The sequence below is a fragment of the Hemicordylus capensis genome, chromosome 3, assembly GCF_027244095.1.
Source record: "Hemicordylus capensis ecotype Gifberg chromosome 3, rHemCap1.1.pri, whole genome shotgun sequence".
In the NCBI taxonomy this organism is placed as follows: domain Eukaryota; kingdom Metazoa; phylum Chordata; class Lepidosauria; order Squamata; family Cordylidae; genus Hemicordylus; species Hemicordylus capensis.
In genome coordinates, this window is record NC_069659.1 from 300,351,107 (window position 1) to 300,369,706 (window position 18,600).

The window sequence follows — 18,600 nt, forward strand, 5'->3', positions numbered from 1 at the left end:
TGCCATTGCCTCCTCCCATGTGGTATGAGATGATGCCATTCAGCACCTTCCTATATCACTGCTGCCCGATATAAGATTAGTGGGGATTCGAACCGGCAACCTTCTGCTTGTTAGTAAAGGTGTGCATAGAACCGGCTGGCCCGGTTTGGTTCGAGTCTGAACTGGACTCGAACCTGACTGGCACAGTTTGGTTTTGCACCCCCTAGAACCCCCGCCTATCCAGTTCGGTCCGGGGGGGGGGTTCGTGATTAAATTTATATATATATACTTGTTAGTCAAGCATTTCCCCACAGCAGTGGCTGCAAACCAGCCTTAAAATAAAGGTTGGCACCAACATTTCTAAAAAGTGAAATACGAAACCAGTTTCAGGGCCTCTCCATGCTGAACCAAAATGATAATGGATATTAACTTGTCTAGAAATTTCTAATTTTGCATTTAATTGTTCTAAAAGATGAATGGTAAGATTGCTGAGAAATTTTTCAGAACTTATCAGCTCATTTCTCCTAAAAGAACATAGCCCATGCACTTAATGACCTCTTTCTTGTGAAATTCTTTGTGTCCTCAACATCTGATTCCAGATAATCCCCCAAATCCTTCATTCAGATTGGGGAGTGTTCTGATAAGAGCGGGTGGTAGAAACCCATGTTCTAAGTAGTGCTGACAAGTTATTTTTTTAATTTCGCAGAGGTAAGGGGGAGCAAAGATTGTGGGAGTGTCTCCGGCTGCAAAATATACTCATTCACAACTCAGTACCAATTTAGATGGACCAAGATTTGTTGCATTATGCAAAACTGATGCTAAATGAAATTGCTGGAGTTTTGAAAAATCATACTACGGCTATAGCAAAGCAGCCCTTTAATTAGATTACTCCCCTCTCCCTCTCTTAATTGCATCAAGATATGCAAAACAGATTTACAGCTAGCGGCCTAAACACATAACAGTACTTTAAAGTTAATTACAAAATACCATTATAATTTTCTCAAGATGGAATTGCTGCTCTTAATGTTACAAACTAAAGCAGTCACTAAAATTTATCCGGACAATATTTTTAGTGGAAAAGGTTCCTTCCAAATAATTGCATCACTAGTTATGAAATATCTCCACAGCTGTATTACATGACAGGGAGAAAGAATGTACAGATACTGTGCTGCTGAGATTTACTGTGAAGCAAGTTTTAAATGCATTTTCATTTCACATTACAGGGTGTCTGTAAGACAATAGTCTTGGTATATTTTGGCAAAGCAATAGCATATAAATAGATTAGTAGTCAATTAAAAAGTGCTTAGAAACACCTGGCTGCTATTTAATTTGTACCACTTTGAAGAGAAAACATGTTACTTAAAACATTTAGCAAATACAATATGAATTCCTGGTTGAAGAACACAGAAAGGCAAACATGAAAGACTTCAGAGAATGAACATTAAAATGAAAATGTATTATTGTTTTGACTGCAGTAATACCTAAGACGAGTAACTGGTGATCCTTGAAGAACCATGAACAATAGTTCCCGCCCTACAAAACTGTATACCACTTTAGTTAAACCTTTTGCTTCAACAAAGATAACCACAGTGCATAAAAATGAGTAGGCCATCAAATCCTTGTGAGAGCAGGAAGAACATCAAGAAGAAATAATGATATGGACAGACTAGACAGTAAGCTTTTGGCACATGACACAACTATATTGGACTTCTATGTCCACTTGTTTCTACTATGTTAAAACCAATAACACTATAGTTGGGAGAATGGTTGAGATGCAGTTCTATCAGTGAGCTATGCAATGAAATGATGACTCAGACAAACACAGCTTTGGCAATTTTTTTGAAGTACCTCAATGCAAAATTATTACCCCTACCTTTTGCGTGGCTCTTGTCACCAGACCCTTGACATCCGTCCTCATCATCACAATCTCCACTGGATTCCATCTCTTCATTCATTCTGTCTCCACTGCCACTATCCCTGATGGCCCATCTTTCAGATTTCAAATTTGTCTTCTCCATCTCCAGCTACAATGCAAAATTAACATCAGTGATGGTTTTAATGTCTTCCTAGAATTCAATTCAAACAGCAAAAATTATTAAAGCACTTGTGTCAGCCTTAGCTTCCTCATATCATTGACCAAATGTTTCCATTAGAACCTAAAACATAAGAAAAGCCCTGCTGGATCAGGCACAAGGCCCATCTAGTCCAGCATCCTGTTTCACACAGTGGCCCACCAGATGTCTCTGGGGAACCCACAGGCAAGAGGTGAGGGCATGACCTCTCTCCTGATGTTGCTCCCCTGCAACGGGTATTGAGAGGCATCATGCCTCTGAGGCTGGAGATGGCCCACAGCCACCAGACGAGCAGCCATTGATAGACCTGTCCACCATGAATCTGTCTAAGCCCCCTTTAAATCCAAGCTGGTGGCCACCATGGCAAAGAATTCCATAGATTAATTATGTGCTGTGTGAAAAAGTACTTTCTCTTGTCGGTCCTAAATTTCCCAACCTTGCGTTTCATGCAGTGACCCCTGGTTCTAGCGTTGTGAGGGAGGGGAAAAAAATTCTGTCTGTCTACCCTCTCCACTCCATGCATAATTTTATACACTTCAATCATGTCTCCCCTTAGTCACCTCTTTTCCAAGGTAAAGACCCTCAGACGCTGTAGCCTAGCCTCATAAGCAATAGCCTCATTTATTCCTACTCTCTGTTTCCTGTCCTTCAACCAGTTACCGATCCACACATGAACCTGTCCCCTTATTCCATGGCTGCTAAGTTTACTCAAGAGCCTTTGGTGGGGAACTTTATCAAAAGCTTTTTGGAAGTCCAAGTATACTATGTCAACTGGATCACCTTTATCCACATGCCTGTTGACACTCTCAAAGAACTCCAAAAGGTTAGTGAGGCAAGACTTTCCCTTGCAGCGACCATGCTGGTTCTCCTTCAACAAGACCTGTTCTTCTATAGGCTTAACAATTTTGCCCTTAAGTAGGCTTTCCATCCATTTACCTGGCACCGAAGTTAAGATGACTGGCCTGTAATTTCCCAGATCCCCCCTGGATCCCTTCTTGAAAATTGGAGTCACATTGGCTACTTTCCAGTCCTCTGGTACAGAGCCTGATTGCAGGGACAAGTTATATATTTTTGCTAGGAGATCAGCAATTTCACATTTGAGTTCCTTCAGAACTCTTGGGTGGATGTCATCTGGCCCTGGCAATTTGATAATTTTTAGCTTTTCAAGGCAGTCTTCTCTTGTCACCTCAAATTCGCCCAGTTCCTTAGCCGCTAAACCTGATAAACTCAATTCTGGAGAAGGTATATGGTCAGCATCCTCCGCCATTAAGACAAATGCAAAGAACTCATTTAGCTTCTCTGCGGTCTCCTTATCCTCCTTAACAATCCCTAAAGTCTCTCCATTTTTTATCACTTAAAATTAAAAACAGCACAGAATCACTGGATTGTAGATGGAGGTTATTCAACAGCTCATAACATAGGTTCTAAGCATTTTAGCTTCCTGGACACACACCTGGGTCAGTGGAATCTCATTTCTCCCTCTCCAGGTTCACCCTCTCATTTTACGGTTGCTTTCACCACTAATATATTTACTGAAAGTTTCATTGGATTCTAGCAGATTCAGTTGGCTTCTAACTGACACGCTTCTCAGCCTTGAGATAGCATGGGCATGTAGTCAGCATTTTCTGCCAAGTGCTTCCTCTTTTGCCCGACTTTCCAGAACCAGAAAGTGCACTCACCAGAGTGGCAAATTAGTAAGGAAAACCTGAAGATGAGAAGCTCTAGGTATGGCTTCTTTCTGTGGAACCACAGCATGCCCAACCACCAGGGCAAAACACATACACTGTAAGATTTATTGATAAGGGGGAAACTTTAATAGTATTGATAAGTATGGATAAGATATTAGCTTGCCTTGGCCAAGGTTTTAGGCTTTAAAAGAGACAGAATGCCTGTCCTTGCCCTTTTGTTCAACTTACTGTACAGGGTAGCTGTTACTCACAGGAAGTTCCTAGATTAAGATGTCCCAACCCTGTCTAGCAGGTAGACATTGCTCCTGAAGTATTAGGCATCACAACAGAGACAGGACAAAGGGGGATTTCCACACGGTCACAGAAAAACAAAAATAACAGGTGCCACACAGTTGATGTAAAGGCAAATAAGTCAAATTTGGGAAAACCAAAATGTTAGTAACAAACCAGGTTTGTGAACAATAGTGAATAACCAATCAGGGGTACACGTAAAATGAGGAACCTGGATTTTATCCAATCAATGTCTATCTATCTGTCTGTTTGTCCGTCTATACCACCTGATACATGCATCTCTAGGCGGTGTACAAAGTTAAAATATAACAAATGTAAAACACAATAAAACAGTTAAAATTCACAAAACAAATAAAAACAATCTCAGGAGATAAAAACACATTAAATAGTTTAAAATTAATTTCAGTTAAAAGCATGAGAAAACAGGTGCATCTTGAGGGTCTTCCTAAAAGCAAACAGAGAAGGAGATGCCATTAGTTAAACAGGGAGCATGTTCCAAAGACCCGGGGCAGCCACAGAGAAGGCCCGGTACCAAGTTGCCACCAAACAAGATGGCGGCAGCCATAACATGACCTCTCCATATCATCTTAAATGGCAACAGAATGACAAAGAAGGCACTCGTTTAAGTACCTTGGACCCAAGCTGCTGAGGACTTATAGGTAGTAATATTATTATTTCTTGTTTACACAGTCAGACAGGTGTTATTGACTGGTTTGTTTTATCCAGACATCGAGGCCGTCCCAAGGACCTGGGATGGCTGAATATTATTGTCAATGTTGTTGCTGTTGTTATAGATATCTTTGCAAAATATAGGCTGTTCCCAGTAAAGCTGCTTTTTGTAATTGGCTGATGGTGATTTCTGTGGCCCCTATGGTGTTGAGGTGCTCTTCAAGGTCTTTTGGAACTGCACCCAGGGTGCCAGTTACCACTGGGATTATTTGGGTCTTTTTCTGCCACAGCCTTTCAATTTCAGTTTGTAGACCTTTGTATTATGTGATTTTTTTCTATTTCTTTTTCTTCTATTCTGCTGTCCTCTGGTATTGCTATGTCGATTATTTTGACTTGTTTTCTTCTTCTTCTTGACTACAGTTATATCTGGTGTATTGTGTGGCAGATGTTTGTCTGTTTGTAGTCGGAAGTTCCATAATATTTTAACATTTTCATTTTCTACAACTTTTTCAATTTTATGGTCCCACCAATTTTTGGCTACTGGTAGCTTGTATTTTTTCCAGATGTTCCAGTGCATCATCCCTGCTACCTTGTCATGCCTTTGTTTGTAGTCAGTCTGTGCGATCCTTTTACAACAGCTGATTAGGTGGTCCACTGTTTCATCTGCTTCTTTACAAAGGCGGCACTTGCTGTTTGTGGTGGATTTTTCGACATTTGCTCTTATTGCATTTGTTCTTAGTGCCTGTTCTTGTGCAACCAGTATTAAGTCCTCTGTTTCTTTCTTCAAGTTGCCATTCTTAAGCCATTGCCAGGTCTTGGTGATGTCTGATTTTCCACTTATATTGTGCAAATATTGACCATGCAGTGGCTTATTTTTCCATTTTTCTGCTCGGTTCTTGACTTGTTCTTTCTTGTAGGCCTGCTTGGTTTCATTGGTGTTGAATAGTTTCTTGTTATTGACCATTTGAAGTGTACCTTCTTCACTGTCCTTGATATATTCTTTAAGGCCTCTTTTCTCCTCATCTACTGTTTGATGGACTTGCAGCATTCCTCATCCACCTGAACTGAGAGGAAGGTATAGTATATCTACATCACTGCGGGGGTGCAGAGCATGATTGATGGTCATTATTTTCCTGGTCTTACAATCTAGCATTTCTAGCTATGCCTGGGTCCAGTCTATTATTCCTGCGGTGTATCTGATAACAGGTATAGCCCAGGTGTTTATGGCTTGTATGGTGTTCCCGCCATTGAGTTTAGATTTAGGATTTTTCTAACTCTCCTGATGTATTCACTTCCAATTTTTCTTTTAACTTCAGTGTGTGCAACGTTATCAGCCTGGAGAATCCCCAAGTATTTGTAATTTGTAATTCTCTTCCAGGTTCTTGATCTTGCTTCCATTGGGCGGTTCTATTCCTTCTGTTTTTGTTCTTTTTCCTCAGTTCATTATTAATGCAGCACACTTGTCTAGTCCAAATTCCACTGCTGTATCGCTACTGAATATACGGACAGTGTTTAGCAGTGATTCAATTTCTGATTGGGACTTTCCATACAACTTCAGATCGTCCATGTACAGCAGATGGTCTATTTTACTTGATGTTTTAGATGTTTGGTATCTGAGGCTTGTTTTGTTTAGTATTTGTGAAAGTGGAGTCATGGTGATTACAAACAACAGAGGGGACAGTGAGTCCCCTTGGAAAATACCTCTTCTAATGGTAACCTGTCCAAGTGTTTCGCCATTGATTGTTAACTGTGTACTCCACATGCTCATTGCTTTTTTTTATAGCCGAATGTTTTTGCTGACACCAGTTGATTCTAAACATTTTAGTATCCATGTGTGAGGCAATGAATCGAAGGCTTTCTTGTAGTCAATCCATGGAACACTTAGATTTGTTTTTCTTCTCTTGCAATTTTCTAAAATCATTTTGTCAATCAGCAGCTGGTCTTTTGTGCCTCTGGTGTTCGGGCAATTTCCTTTCTGTTCAACTGGGAGCTGTTTGTTAGTTAATAAGTGTTGCATCACTTCATCTGCTATTATTCCAGTTAATAATTTGAACATGGTTGGCAGGCAGGTTATCGGTCTATAATTACTTGGAACTGCACCTTTTGCTGGGTCTTTCATGATGAGATGAGTTTTCCTGGTTGTTAGCCATTGTTCAATATCACCTCCTTGCAAAATGTGATTGAACTGTTTCGATAGTTGTTTATGAAGGCTTGTTAGGTGTTTAAGCCAAAAGCCATGCAGTTCATCGTCACCTGCCGCAGTCCAATTTTTAATTTTCTTTGCTCTTTCACTTATTAATTCTGGTGTTATTATTAGATCTTGCATTTGTTGGTCACATTTTTGACCTCTTTCATTCAGCCTGCTTTTTTATTATAATCTATTGGACTGTCCCTTAATTTCCCCCAGAATTGCACTGTTTCTTCTTTATTTGGTGTTTCTAGGTTTCTTGCAGTTTCTCCTTCTATGCTTTGGTAGAAACGTCTCTGATTCGACTGGAATTGGAGAATCTGCCTGTGTTGTGTAATTCTGGCTTCGCATCTGCTAATCTTCTTTGACACTGCTGTTATTTGCTGCTTTATTATTTCCAGGACTTCTCTAATTTTCCTTGAATCTAGGTGGTATTTTTGGATCAGATACTGTTTGGTTTTTTCATTCTTCAGCTTCTTGTCTTTCATATCTTTCAGTTTACTAGCATCTGATCTAAGCCTGGAGATTTTATTTTTTAATCTAATCTTCCATTTAGGTGATGTACTACTTTCTTCTTTTACAGGTCCATTGATCTTATATCCAAGCTCTTGTGTTGCTATTGTTGCTGCACTGTACATTAGTTGGTTTGTTTCTTGCAAATTATTGGTTGTTATTTCTGCAAGTGCTGCATTTATATCTTTTAATGCCTGAGCAAGTTGTTTTTTGGCAACTGTTTTTAGAGCTGGAGGTTGAACCCTGGTGGTTGTTTGGTTCATGTGCTCAGTTATTTTTTTGCTTTAGTTCTTGCTTTTCTGTTAAACAGGATTCAGGTTTTTGAGGTGAAGGCAAAGGGGAGGTTGCCTGGTTTTGATTTTGAAACAGTTCAGCAACAGTGGCATCCTCTATTTCCAACACCTCCTCCACCTGCGCCTGAGCAACTGCTTCAGTTGGTGGTAATTCTTCTTCCTTATCTTGAGCCTGTGTTGCTCTTTGCAGTTCTTCCAGCTCAACTCCTGTGAATACTTTATTTCTTATTATGAATCTTCTCTGGTCTGCTAGCTAGCCTTTGTTCTGTTATTTCTGTATCTGGATGCTTCTCTTTCCAAATTTGGTACATTCTTTTTAAATAAGCTCTTTTAGTTGGACTAGACTTGTAATAGCAGATCATTATTTCCTTGTTGGCATTTTTCGTATATTTTTTCCGGTTAAGCGACGTTTCTTCCAGTAACCTTTCAGTCTCCAGCCCTGGTTGCTCAACTGAAGATCCTGAGTCCTGTTGCCCACTTTCCACCAGATGTCCAGGGACTATAGCACCTGGCACGGTCCTTGTTGACCCGGGCAATGACCGATCCGGTATAGATTTATTAAAGTTACGTCTCACCATATTGTTAATGGGAGAGGCACTCTTTGTCTGGCTCCTCTGCTGAGACCTGTCCAGTATGGTTGGACCTCTGGCATAGCTCTCACCTTCCTCAGAGCACACAAGCCCCACAACCACGCCAGGGAGTGCCTAATAATAATAATAATAATAATAATAATAATAATAATAATTATTATTATTATTATTATTATTATTATTATTTCGGTTTCTATACTGCCGTTCCAAAAATAGCTCAGGGTGGTTTACAAAGAGAAATAACAAATAAATAAGATGGCTCCCTGTTCCCAAAGGGCTCACATTCTAAAACGAAACATAAGATAGACACCAGCAACAGTCACTGGAAGTACTGTGCTGGGGGGTGGATAGGGCCAGTTATTCTCCCCCTGCTAAATAAAGAGAATCACCACGGTAAAAGGTGCCTCTTTGCCCAGTTAGTAGGGGTAATAATTAACCAGCACTTTGTATTTTGCTCAGAAACATATCAGCGGCTAGTGCAGTTCTTTTAAAATCGGTGTTATATGGTCATTCAGGTTGTCCTGGAGACCAATCTGGCTACCGCATTCTGTACCAATTATTTTCCCTGGACTATGTACAAAGGCAGCCTCAAGTAGCATGCATTACAGCAGTCAAGCCTAGATGTTACCAGCAAATGCACCACTGTTTTAAAGTCATTTACCTCCAGAAATGGGTGTAGCTGACATATCAGCCGAAGCTGATAAAAAGCACTCCTGGCCACTGCCTCAACCTGGGGAAGAGTTTTGGATCCATGAACACTCCCAAGAGACATACTTGATATTTCAGGGGGAGTACAACCCCATCTGGAACAGGCAGTTCTAAACCATCTCTACTAGCTGGGCAAAGAGGCACCTTTTAAACATGGTTATTCTCTTGATTGAGCAGGGAGTAAATGGCCCTATCCACCCCCAGCGCAGTACCTCCAGTGACTGTTGCTGGTGTCTATCATGTTTCTTTTGGGATTGTGAGCGCTTTGGGGACAAGGATCCATTTTATTCGTTCATTCATTCATTCATTATTTCTCTATGTAAACTGCTTTGGGACCTTTTGTTGTAAAGTGGTATATAAATATTTGTTATTATTATTATCATCTCTTGGGTCCCAAGTCAGTATCTCTGTCTTATTTGAATTTAACTTCAATTTGTTATCCCTCATCCAGCCCCTTACTACCTCCAGGCAGGTATTTAGGGAGATTATGCAGTTTCATGGTATGGATAAATAGATCTGATATGGAAGTTGATATGCATGCATAGATCTGGGTGTCATCAGCATATTGATAACAACACTCTGCCCCAAATCTCTTAATGATCTCTTCTGGCAGTTTCACGTAGATGTTAAAGAGCATCTTTCATGTATTTTCATGTAGATGTTAAAGGCCATTCTTAAGGACTAGTCATCTTCAGCTAGCTGAAAAAGCAAATTTCTCTTCTGTCTTCTGTCACTGAGATTGTGGTAAGCACAATAAATTTTTCTGTGTATTGTTAACTGATCAGATGTGTGTGACCATTTTTCCTGTGGGCTAAGTGTGCAAGTGGTTCTGGTGGACCTAGCTATTTACTTTCATTGCACTTCTGCTATGGTAATGGCTATGTCCCAGTAGATGATAGTGAAGTTTCTAATATTAATATTTTAATTTCTTACAGCATGCACACAAAAGGTGCATTACTTTTCACTTAATTCCCCCCCCCCACAAGATGGGTGGTCCCTGGTGGTGCTGGTGGGCGGAGCAACGCTCTAGGTGGAGTGATGTCACGGGCTTGAGCTGATCTATTTGAACTGCACAGGCATACCTCATGGTTTTCGAGGGCTGCTGGGCCGGTTGGACAGGCCCAGAGGCCATTCCACCTGCTACTGCCCCGGGGGAGGGGCTGCTCAGCTCGGCTCATCCCCCACCCCCGCACATGGCAGCTAAAATTACAGAAAAGCCATAGTTTGGTGCAGCTGGGCCTTGAGGAGTTGGGGAGAGGCCTTGGGGGGAGGGCTCACAGCAGCAGCAATCCAGGTGCCAAAATCAGCTAGGTGCACCACTACCCCCCGCTGCCCCTTTGTTGTAGATTTTCCCATCCCCATCCCTTTACTTGTAAGGCTGAATCCTCATCGGATTCCCCTTTACAACTATTGTCAACCTGCTGAACTGCTTTGGTCAAATGGACCAGGCCGGCAGGCCAGTTCAACCGAACCTGTTTGGCAGCATGCGATTCAGTTTGAATTTGAACTGAGCCATGAGTTCTGCTTTGTGCACACCGCTATCAGCTACCATTGTCTAGTCTCTTGTCTACGGTTTCAGCCGGGCTTTCCCTGCAAAACTAACACTTCTGGGCATCTCTTGTGGTCCCTCCCAACACCTCCAAATGTCCCTACTCTCTTAACAAGAGCTTGCAGAGGCTCTATGCTTATCCACACATTCTCTTAGCAGGCCAAAATATATTAATAGATTATCAGCTTAAGGACAGTTTTTACTTCTCCTTTTTCTCCATCAGAAAAGAGATGGAAACCACCAGCTTTGCTTTTGTATAAGACTTTTCATAAGTAGCTCTGATGTGTCCACTAGCTTTGTGAAATCTCTCTAGAGACTGAACAATGATAGCCACTGGAAGAACTGGACAATGCATTCTCTTGTGCCTGCAACATTCAAACAATGGAGGAGGTAGGTGGCAAGATTTGATACATACTACATCCTTTGACGTCTATTTGCATTACACATCACTCAATGAGTCAGTGCAATCCTCTTTGGGAGATAACAAAAGCATGCATCAACAACAAATGCTCTTTTGTTTTGGAAGGGGTGAAAAGGCAATTATTCAGCCCTATTTTTAAAAGTTCATGGTGTCACTTTATATAGGTTATTTCATTTATGGGTGTGGTAAGCATGGTTTCTGCAAATGAGAATATCCAATTGTAGTTCAATTTTATTTTTAAACAAGCAGCTTGATGTTCATCATTGCTATTATTCATGAACTGAAAGTCTGATGTCATGCAGACATGGTAGGGCAAACTTGCCTTTTACAAAGCTTTCTACACATTACAAAGGATTGCTTAGTTGTCTCACAGATTTCCATTGTGTTTTGGCTGCATTTGAACTATATACATCCAGTGTACTAATGCCTTCGAATGAATACAGGCTTCAGTTTTACAGATCCAACGAAAATAAGGGTTTCAGTGAAAAAAGAAGTATTTATTCTCTTTGAAAGGTAGAAAATCTTGTTAGATTCATTTTTGCACTCATGGCACAAGTCTTGACCTTGACTCAGACTGAATAATATTTGCAGTCTGATTTTAACCATGTTCATTCAGAAGTCCTACAGAGCTCAGTGGCACACACTTAATAATTTCACATAGGATGGCAATCTAAATGTACTCCACTTGCACCTTCATTTATGCATGTGTACATCGCAGCGGGAAATGACTTGCCTAGCAAGCATGAGGTTGTCGGTTCAAATCCCTGCTGATATGTTTCCCAGACTATGAGAAACACGTATATTGGGCAGCAGCAATATAGGAAGATGCTGAAAGGCATCATCTCATACTGTGCGGCAGATGGCAATGGGTGTGGCTCCTCTGCTGTTTGCCATCTGCTGCTGCTGCTGCCGCCTGTGGGACTTCTGCCTGCCAGCTCTGTTACAGCTGAGTGTTGGCAGGACTGGGGTTCGGGGCTTCCATCTGCCCGCCCCTGGGCTACTTAAGAGACTGCTAGTGGCTGGGACTGTAGCTGCCTGCTGCCTGTTCCCCGTGCCCAGCAGAGGAGCAAGACCATCCACGAGCAAGAGGCACAGGGTGAGAGCCTGTGCTGGGTGTGGCTCCTCTGCTGTTTGCCATCTGCTGCTGCTGCTGCCGCCTGTGGGACTTCTGGTTGTTTTGTGGGTGGGTGGATATTTTGGGTTAAGTATTGTTTTTATTGCCCTGAGTTTTGCCAGGCCTAGTTGACGAGATGTGTTTGGGCTCTCCTGGGGGGGGATAATGCAGGGGTTGCGCCTGGCAGCCTTGGGGCAGCTATTGCTGTAGTGGTGGGGAATAGAAGAATTGGCGCTGCCAGAACATCTGGCCGTTACAGGGGAAGAGAAATTAGTAATTTAGTAACTATTTCTACTTCCAACTGTTCTGTCAACTCTCAGGCCTTGGGGAGCAGCACCAACAACCCACAGAGCCTGGCCTTGCTCCTTTGTAATGCCAGGTCAGTTCAAAACAAGACCGAAATTGTTCATGATTTGATCATGGATAAGGGAGCTGACCTGGCATGTATAACTGAGACCTGGTTGGGGGAAGCGAGTGGCCCAGTATGGGCTCAGCTTCTCCCTCCAGGTTACTCTGTTGTGGAGCAGGTTAGGGGAAGTGGGCGGGGGGGGGGGGGGTGGTGGAGTGGCTGTGGTCCATAAAAATACTATCTCCCTTACCAGGGCCCCTGTGAGACAGTTGACCTATATTGAGTGTGTATTCTTGAGGCTGGGAACTAGGGATAGATTGGGGATTCTGTTGGTGTACCGTTCACCCCGCTGCCCAACTGACTCCCTAACTGAGCTGACGGAGCTGGTCGCGGAGTTGGTGTTGAAGTCCCCTAGGCTCTTGGTGCTGGGGGACTTCAATATCCACTGTGGGACTGGCTTGTCTGGTGCGGCTCAGGAGTTCATAGCGGCCATGACAACTATGGGCCTATCCCAATTAATTTTTGAACCAACTCATGTTGCCTGCCACACACTGGATTTGGTCTTCTGTTTGGATCAGGGGGGTGTTCCGTGGGTGGGGAATCTGGTGGTTACCCTATTGTCATGGACGGATCACTACCTGGTTAAGGTTGGTATCACGGTCACAATCCACCCCTGCAGGGGTGATGGACCTATTAGGATGGTCCGCCCAAAAAGGCTGCTGGACCCAGCAGGTTTCCAAAAGGCCTTGGAGGGTTTTGATGTTGGTGCAGCCGGTGATTCTGTCGATGCCCTGGTGGGAACATGGAATAGAGAACTCACCAGGGCAGTAGATACTATCGCTCCTAAGCGTCCCTCCAGGCCTGCTTCTAAGATGGCCCCCTGGTACACGGAGGATTTGCGGGGGATGAAGCGTCTTGGTAGGTGACTGGAATACAAGTGGAGGGGAACTCGGCTCGAATCTGACAGGATGCAGCATAGAACCCATTTGAAAACCTATGCAATGGCAGTGCACGCAGCAAAAAAGCGTTTTTGGTCGGCGCGCATTGCGTCTGCAGGTTCACGTTCGGCAGAGTTGTCCCGGATGGTGAGGAGTATAATCTCTGCTCCTTCTGCCTCAAATCAGCTCCCAGAGACACTCTGCTGTGACGCCTTTAGTGGGTTCTTTGCGAATAAAATCTCCTGTATTCGGGCCGACTTGGACTCCACTATTTCTGCAGGGTCTGTGAGGAGGTATCCAGCAATCCCTCTTGCAGTGTTAGGTTGGATCAGTTTCAATCTGTGACTCCTAATGATGTGGACAAGCTGCTTGGAGCAGTATGGCCTACCACTTGTTCTCTGGATCTTTGCCCGACCTGGCTGCTTCGATCTAGTGGAGAGATTGTTGGAGATGGCTTAGTTAATATCATAAATGCATTGCTGGGGGAGGGTAGGGTGCCTCCTTGTCTGAAGGAGGCAATAGTTAGACCTCTTCTTAAGAAGCCTACCCTGGATCCCTCAGCGATGGATAGTTATAGGCCAATCTCCAATCTCCCCTGGCTGGGCAAGGTAATCGAGAGGGTGGTGGCTAACCAGCTCCAGGCGGTTTGGGAGGAAACTGATTATCTAGACCCATTTCAAACTGGCTTTATTGCTGGCTATGGGGTTGAGACAGCCTTGGTCGGCCTGATGGATGACCTTTACCGGGGAATCGACAGAGGGAGTGTGACCCTGTTGGTCCTCTTGGATCTCTTGGCGGCGTTTGATACCATCGACCATGGTATCCTTCTGGGTCGCCTGAAGGGGCTGGGAATAGGGGGCACTGCTTTGCAGTGGTTCTGTTCCTATCTCTCGGGTAGATCCCAGATGGTGGAGCTTGGTGACAGTCGCTCCTCAAAGCAGGAGCTCTTATAGGGAGTCCCTCAGGGCTCCATTCTGTCACCAATGCTTTTTAATATCTACATGAAACTGCTGGGTGAGGTCATCAGGAGATTTGGTGCTGGGTGTTATCAGTATGTTGATGACACCCAAATCTATTTCTCCTTTTCATCTTCAGGAAATGGCACCCACTCTTTAAATGCCTGCCTACAGGCAGTAATGGGCTGGATGAGGGAGAACAAATTGAAGCTGAATCCAAGAAAGACGGAGGTGCTCTGTCAAGATATATCACTGTGAGATGTTGTTGTGTGTATAGCTTTAAGTAATAAGTGCAAGTCACTGTGGTTTCAGTAAGTGGCGACTGGCAACATGTGAGGCCAACTGACAGGTGATGAGGGCTCAAGTACTGACCTAGAGTGATTGGCCAAAGCCAGTATAAGAACAAGGCTCAAAGAAGAGCTAACTGTCCACAGTGGTAAATGCTGCACCACTGTGGTCCACCCGGCTGCTATACCTATGCTGTATCTACGTGCCTGATGTATATATATGCCTATGTGTAACTGGACTTACTGAGCTGATATATCATGTAAGTGTCCTCTACCACAATATATTCTTCAGTTTGAAAGTTACCTGTGTCGGGGTGTTTTTTGCTAAGCCTAGTGGGGTACAAGTCATTAACTCTGCAATTGAGGCACAGCACCAACATGCTCATGGGGGCTCAGAATCTGAGGAGTGAGTTAGATCTCCCTGTGCTGGATGGAGTCACACTCCCCCAGAAGGAGCAGGTGCGCAGCTTGAGAGTACTCCTAGACCCAGGCCTCACCCTGGTTTCTCAGGTGGAGGCCATGGCCAGGAGTGCTTTCTATCAGCTTCGCCTGATTCGACAGTTGCGTCCATTCCTTGAGGAGGATGACCTCAAAACAGTGGTGCACCAGCTGGTAACCTCCCAGCTTGACGATTGCAATGTGCTCTTCGTGAGGCTGCCTTTGTACGTAGTTCGGAAACTTCAATTAGTTCAGAATGCGGCAGCCAGATTGGTCTCTGGGGTAACCCGGAGAGACCATATTACACCTATTTTGAAACAATTGCACTGGCTGCCGATATGTTTCCGGGCAAAATACAAAGTGCTGGTGATTACCTTTAAAGCCCTGAACAGCTTAGGCCCGAGTTACCTTAGAGAGCGCCTTCTTCTGCGTGATCCCCACCGCACATTAAGGTCATCTGAGGAGGTCCACCTCCAGTTACCACCAGCTCGTCTGGTGGCGACTCAGAGGCGGGCCTTCTCTATGGCTGCTCCGGGGCTGTGGAATGCACTCCCTGCGGAAATCCGTAATTTGAATTCTCTGTTAGCTTTCAGGAGAGCCCTTAAAATGTATTTGTTTGGCCTGGCTTTCCAGGGTTTTTAAATTTTAACCCGATTTGGAGGCTTTTAATTACTGTAAACTGTTTAATCCTATTTTAAAATGTTTTTATATTGTTAATTTTATATTGTTAATGTTTTTAATTTGTTTTAGTTTTTATTGTTTTAGTGGCTTGTTTTAATTGTAAACTGCCCTGAGCCATTTTGGAAGGGCGGTATATATATATATATATTTTTAAAGGTAAACCCCTCCTGTATTCTACCAAATAGCAATAGCAATAGCAATAGCACTTACATTTATATACCGCTCTATAGCCGGAGCTCTCTAAGCGGTTTACAATGATTTAGCATATTGCCCCCAACATTCTGGGTACTCATTTTACCGACCTCAGAAGGATGGAAGGCTGAGTCAACCTTGAGCCCCTGGTTAGGATCGAACTTGTAACCTTCTGGTTACAGGGCGGCAGTTTTACCACTGCGCCACCAGGGGCTCTGTGACAACCACAGGGCTCTGTGGTCGCCAGGAGTTGACATTGACTCGATGGTACACTTTACCTTACATCACAGGATAACTAAGCACAGGGCTATTTTCATGAATGTGACTGTGCAGCTTTTTAGCACAGTGGGCTGGTTCAGAAGACTCAACCTATGGTTTGTTTGGTCATGAATATGACCTAAATATTCCTGCACATGTGCACTCCCCCTCTCCTTACGCCTCTGCTCACACACCTCTAACTTCCTGGTAAGTTTAAATAACAGCTCCATGTGTTGTCTGAACCAGGAGCTGCTGTTTAATTGTGATTCGCATAAGCCAGTTTTGGATGCCACATGAGCTCTATTGCTACGTTATTTATAAAGAAGGGAGGGAGTGTGCAGGTTCAGGAGTGTGCTTTCTTCCGCTCACTCGGTGGAGCATGGCCAGTGCCTGGAAGGGAGGGACTGCATCCCCCCCCCTCCCATTCGGTGAGCAAAGGGCCGGCTGGGTGCTTCCTTTCTCTGTCTCAATTGCACTCCCACCCCATTGTCCATTGATCACCTCGGGACACTCATCATAAGCAAAACCTTGTTATGTCTAGATTAGAGGACAGTGGAATCCTTCCTAAAAGACAGTGAACTCTGAATCCCGAAAAAGGGATATTGAACAACACAGTAGGATTAGAAGTGAAAAATACTGACATGGAAGAAGAGTGGGGAGTTTGCCAGGAGACTGTCAGTGATAGTTTATTGTCTTTCATTTTGTGGAAGGCTTTAGGATTACAAAACAGCCAGAGCATGTAGCATCAGGTTTTTAATCTTACACTCTCCCTCACTGGAAATAGAAATAGCATGTCCAGATGCACTATCCTCTATCTTCACAACAAGGCAGGGGCTCATTGTGATCTTACAGATGAGAAACTTCAAACAAATACTGATCAAGCCCAGGCTTCGTTGATATATGGGACCTAATAAAGTACACCGCTTAGTTGCAAAAAGTAAATGTTGCCTGAAATATTACAGGGAAAGCTGATATATCTACACATGAGAGTAAGCCAGCGGGATAGTGTTGAACCACATTAATAGCCTGTAATGAAAGGATTCTATAGTCATATCAAGCTGTTCCATCACCTATGGAAGACTGACAGGTAGTGTATTTTCCACTCACAGATTGTTCTGGTGCTCCTTGGGGGCCTTAAAGTCATCGGTTGGCATCCAGAATTGTGTATCACAGCAGGCCAATCAACCTGTAGTGCTGCAGGCTTGCAGTAAAACGCTGGCAGTTTTGTGCTTTTGTACAAGAGTGCAAATACTTCTGAGTAATGCACCCACACTCCAGAAGTGCTAGTTAGATGGGAGACATGTTGCCAATGGTCAAGCAATGTGTTTCCAATCTGACTAGTGCTCCTAGAATGCAAGTCACACTAATTGAAGTATTTGTGCTCTTGTGCAAAAGTGCAAGAACAATACAAATACAACAAATATTTATATTTGTTGTTGCTTTTCAACAAAAGTTCCCAAAACAGTTTACAGAGATATAAATAAATAAAGATGGCTCCCTGTCCCCAAAGGGCTTTTGTTATAATCACACATTAGATATACACAGGAAGTAGGGGTGTGCAATTTGGGTTTTCGGTGATTCAGTTCGGGACCCGAACCGAATCACCCCCGTTCTGTTCTGTGCCCGAATCTGGGCTACCAGAATCACCCCTGATTCGGTTCAGATTAGGATTAAATCCGAATCTGAATTGATTCGGGTATGAAAAATGGGTCCCAGGGGCAAAATAGTGGGGTGTGGTGGTAGTGCCCAATCGTTGGAGGCTACCACCCAAATTTCAGGGGAATTGGGCAAAGGGCTGATTTTTGGGGAATTTTTGAAGTTTTAGTGTCTTTGGGGCAGATCGGGGGCATAGCATGGGATCTGGGCAAAAAGAGTGGGGTGGGGTGGTAGTGCCTAATGGGTGGAGGCTACCACCCCAATTTCAGAGTGATTGGGCAGAGGGCTGATATTTGGGGAATTGTTGGTTTACGCGTCTTTAAGGTTTTTCCCCATAGAGAAGCATTGAGGTGTCAGCAAATGTATAGCTTCACGCGGGGGGCAAAGGGGTGGCCTAGAGCAGTGTGGGTTTGGTGGTAGTGCCAGGTAGGGTCAAGGAAGCTACCTGAATTTTTTCAAAGGATTTGGGCAGAGGGCTGATTTTTCACTCTGAAATTGGGGTGGTAGCCTCCACCCATTAGGCACTACCACCCCACCTCACTCTTTTTGCCCAGATCCCACGCTATGCCCCCAAACTGCCCCAAAGACACTAAAACTTCAAAAATTCCCCAAATATCAGCCCTTTGCCCAATTCCCCTGAAATTTGGGTGGTAGCCTCCATCCATTAGGCACTACCACCCCACCCCACTATTTTGCCCCTGGGACCCAAAATTCGAGCTGACCATCACATCAGACCTTTTTGCATTCAAATCAATGGAGGCAAAAAGGTG

General features: G+C 43.6%; 1 protein-coding gene across 2 annotated transcripts in view; it reads right to left on the reverse strand.

The window, feature by feature from the left end:
* LOC128350372 (glypican-5-like) overlaps nucleotides 1–18,600 on the reverse strand; it is a 710,193-nt gene that overhangs the window by 179,201 nt on the left and 512,392 nt on the right. For both annotated transcript variants that reach the window (XM_053308595.1, XM_053308592.1), the window contains one exon: nucleotides 1,853–2,003. In XM_053308595.1, coding sequence (XP_053164570.1) covers nucleotides 1,853–2,003 — 151 coding nt within the window. The remainder of the gene's footprint in view (nucleotides 1–1,852; nucleotides 2,004–18,600) is intronic.